Here is a 3,894-nt window from a genome sequence, read left to right on the forward strand (position 1 = left end):
TCTAGAGTAGAGTGTAAGGCTAGAGTCTGAGAAAGTTGAAGGAGTGGGTTTATTTCAGTCCATAGATACTATTTGGAGGATTCTGGAGGAATGTAAGCATTTATGATAATAGTATTGTTAAGCTGTAGAACTTGAATATCAGTTGATGAGAGGTCGGTTCTGTAGTTTGTGTACTAAGAATATGTACTTAGATACAGTGGGCAAATTCCTTTCCCACGGGGTGTCCACATGTAGGTCAGACGCGTCAAACGACACTTTTTGACTTGTCATTTTATAAAATCAATAAAATATTTAATTTTTACTTTTTTACAAAAATAAAACCAGCATATTGTAGACAAGATGTTGTAATTTATAATTATAACTTTTTGTATTGTATAAGGGTTGTGGTGAATAGAAATGGGTGAAATAGTCTTAAATTGACCACATGGGGCGCCACGACAGTATATAAAAATAAAACGACTTTGATCCACTGTTGCATATATTTTTAATAAATGTGAACCAAACGGTGAAGTGGTTCAAATACCCTGGTTGCCATCAGAATCTGTAGACGAAATAGAAGTGGAACAATAAGCAAACGTACGACAGAATATTCCTTGTTTCCTTCTCATAAAAACTTTAGGGGAAATCGAATTAACACATTGCTATGGGAGGTTCATCTCTACCCGAAGTGGTGACCTCAGTACCAGTGACAGCAAATTGACGAGGGGGCGAAGGTTTTCGAAGACTGCAAATTCAACCACATAGGGGGTCTTGGCAATAACATCATCGTGTCATCGCACGCCTTGCGGCACCCGTTAACTCCGTCATTCACTACTACAGCCTACGAATGGAAATAATGCGGTTCATCGTGGAAGCGTAGATGTTTTTCAATATAAATTACAAAATAGATGCGAGTGAATTCGAATTCACACGTGCCGGAACAATTCTTTGCAGCAAGGAAAAATAATACTGTCAGCTCGTTACAAATTTCATTCTATATTCATATTCATACTTCAAAATCCCTTTGTCCAGTTACAGTAGCTAAACAGGGATATATCTCTTACTTATACAACTTTAAAGTATGGCGTACTTAGGATGGCAATATTTCCGTTCGATATGTGCGAATATGCGAAAGCGAGATAGCGAGATAGCGTAAACCAAAGCATGATGTCAACCGATTCCACGAACGACGGATCCGAAGTCCCGACTTAAAATGCAAGACCAAGCGAACGTCAGCTAGGCATTACTCGTCTTTATCGCTGGTAAGCCACAATTTCTCCTTTCTCTTGTGCCATAAAACCATCAAGAGAACTTCCGGAATACTCTTCGTCAATTCTTGTGCCTGTAACACAAGAGTTCAGTACTCCATAGCAGAAGCAAGGAGGGTTAGTAATGGAATGTTAAAAAAGACATACCCGATCTTTGTCGAATGACGACCAATTACACATAGAGTCTAGATTGGTGGTTTTCATGAAATCCGGAGCCTTGTCAAGTTTGATACGTTTCTTTGCCGATCGTTAGTATAGTATAATACACTCTATAATAGAGTGATTACTCACAGCGCTTCTATCAGTAGGGCCCTTGTTGTTTGCCGGTTGCATAATTTTAGTATACTAACAAACGCCGTGAGTAAAATAAGCATCAGCAACAATATTTGGTTACTCACGGTTTTCATGCCTGATGAGCTATATTGGAAGGAGTAGGAATCACCGTGAACTGCAACATTGGACTTTACAGCGAGTGGGTACAGTTCTAAAGGGATGCTTGACGAGATCCGTAGTTTGTATATCTCCTTGAGGAAGAGCCTTTGCATGAAATCATGCAAATGAAACTCGAACGGCTCGCCATGGCCTGTGTATAAAACATTGTACCACGGTGTCTTGAGATAATAGTAAAAAACGTGAAGCATATCGAAAAAATCTGCTTCAAAACCAGACGAAGGCAACTCGTGAGGGAACGGATCTGAATTCCCACGTCCAGCTTTCTTTCTAGCTAATTGCCCAAATACTTCACCCCTGTCAATCTGCTTCTTGTAAAGGTCATCGTCTGATATTTCCTCTCCCTCGCGCACCATGCGAGAGAAAAACAGGAGACAGAGATAGTAGACGGACTCGGCATCATGCATGGCACCATGTCGGAATGTTTCCTCCGGATTCTTTCTGTTCACATAACGGATGTGACCTAAATCACGGTAGAAGCCTTCCCATTTTGCTTCTTCCCCATTATGATATTGCTTAACGCTACTGGCAGCGGCTACCTGAATCATGTCCACGTCATCCTCGACAAACGAACGCATATGTCTCTTGGAACGGGGTTCCAGAACGTCCCTGGCCATAAACATCGGTGTACCCTATACGGACGTCACAACTGAAACAGTGGACCTTTACAAGATAATCTTACCGTGGCATGTTTCAAGTCATCGGTCTCAGATGTCAAGTCTCGTGCATTATCGAAATCGGCGAGTGCAACTCGAACGCGTCGTCTGAACAGAAGTCTAGAAATAAGCCCGACACATAGCAGCAAAGAGGCGTACGGTTTAGTGTTTTGCAGTGTATTATCCCTAGGTATATCATCCTCGGAACCATAATAATCCGATATAAATTGATACTTGTCCCAATTTGCTTCTTTCTTTGGTATTTGAGGTGTATCCTTCTCAGGAATGAGGACGTTTCCCCAGCTAATGTCCCTATGCAAAACATGCGCCTCGCAGACGTGATAACGAAGTACTGGATAAGGGTTAAGCATATGGATATGCGGGGCATATCATTATTTACCTTCGAGAAGATCGTACATAGTTTCGAGGAACTCTAGAACAGATCTGCAAGATGACACAGACCGCCCTATCGTTTCCTGTACTACAACATTTTGGTTTCGACCACTCTCTGCGTCATGTTGAACGGAATCACTCGACAGCTGTTCGTCAATGCGCACTACACCTGGTGCATCCTTCAGCTTTCCTAGGAAATACCGTTCCCTCGAATGATTGTCGTCCAGATGCCAAGACCACTTAACCGCACGATGAAGCTGGAAGTCATCTGCTGCGAAGCCCAATGCGACAAAAGGCTTGCGCCCGTTACCTCTCCCAATAAATATCGGAATGAGATAAAACAGTTTGCCATCCAAACAAGTGGTGTATAGCGCGATAGACCTGCTCTTCCCATTGTCCAATGTAATTAGAAACTCCGGAACGGGAACACGCTTATCTCGGGCTTTTGAAGCTTCAATCCAAATGAGTTTGATGGACTCGTAAAGTTTAAGGATTGGTGTCTGATCATTCTTCTTCCAGTTTACTGGATCCCAGATACCATAGCCGTCCAAGTTGAGAGAAATGAGCTGAAAGCGATTCGTGTTGATTATAAGACTATATTGAAGGGATGATCCATGCCTATGCCGGGCAAGTGCGAAACAGTAACGTTCTCCTTGCAGTAGTGGATTCTCCTCGACTTTACACTCGACAGCTACTTTGATCTCGTGGGCAGAGGGGACTTCTATCTTGTAGTTTGCCTCATTGACCAGCCGTTCCGCGTTCTCGCATTTGACGAAAAAGCCTACTAAGTCCGGTTTGTCTCTTGATCCGTCCGTTACCTTCAGATGCACATTATGGTTCGGCACAAAAGCAATAACCTTGTCGTCTTGGCAGACATCAAGACTAATAAGGGTCAAAGCCTTTGCAAGTGGTCCATACATTGGTACTTCGTCTTTCTTCGCTCCTTCCTTCTTCGCTCCTTCTATGGATTCACGAATCAACTGTTCCACACGGCTGAGACTGGCGGTACTTCCAGTGTAGTCGGGTAATGCGTATTCCTTCTTCGCACCACTGTAGACACCAAAAAAACCTTTAAACCCGGGGGCGAAATCTGGGTATATTGCTTGCGAATCTTTCCCCAATCGAAACGTAGAGGATGAGGTCGTCAT

General features: G+C 42.9%; 1 protein-coding gene across 1 annotated transcript; it reads right to left on the reverse strand.

Moving 5' to 3' along the window:
- Positions 1–1,012: 1,012 nt before the first annotated feature.
- FOMMEDRAFT_164915 (uncharacterized protein) lies at positions 1,013–3,894 on the reverse strand (the record flags this gene model as incomplete). The annotated part of the gene is made up of 7 exons (XM_007262117.1): positions 1,013–1,321; positions 1,395–1,484; positions 1,539–1,592; positions 1,646–2,329; positions 2,380–2,461; positions 2,513–2,705; positions 2,754–3,894. The coding sequence occupies 7 exons, from the start codon at positions 3,892–3,894 to the stop codon at positions 1,223–1,225; spliced, it is 2,343 nt and encodes a 780-aa protein (XP_007262179.1). The 3' UTR covers positions 1,013–1,222.

The sequence above is a fragment of the Fomitiporia mediterranea genome, assembly GCF_000271605.1.
Source record: "Fomitiporia mediterranea MF3/22 unplaced genomic scaffold FOMMEscaffold_1, whole genome shotgun sequence".
Lineage (NCBI taxonomy): Eukaryota > Fungi > Basidiomycota > Agaricomycetes > Hymenochaetales > Hymenochaetaceae > Fomitiporia > Fomitiporia mediterranea.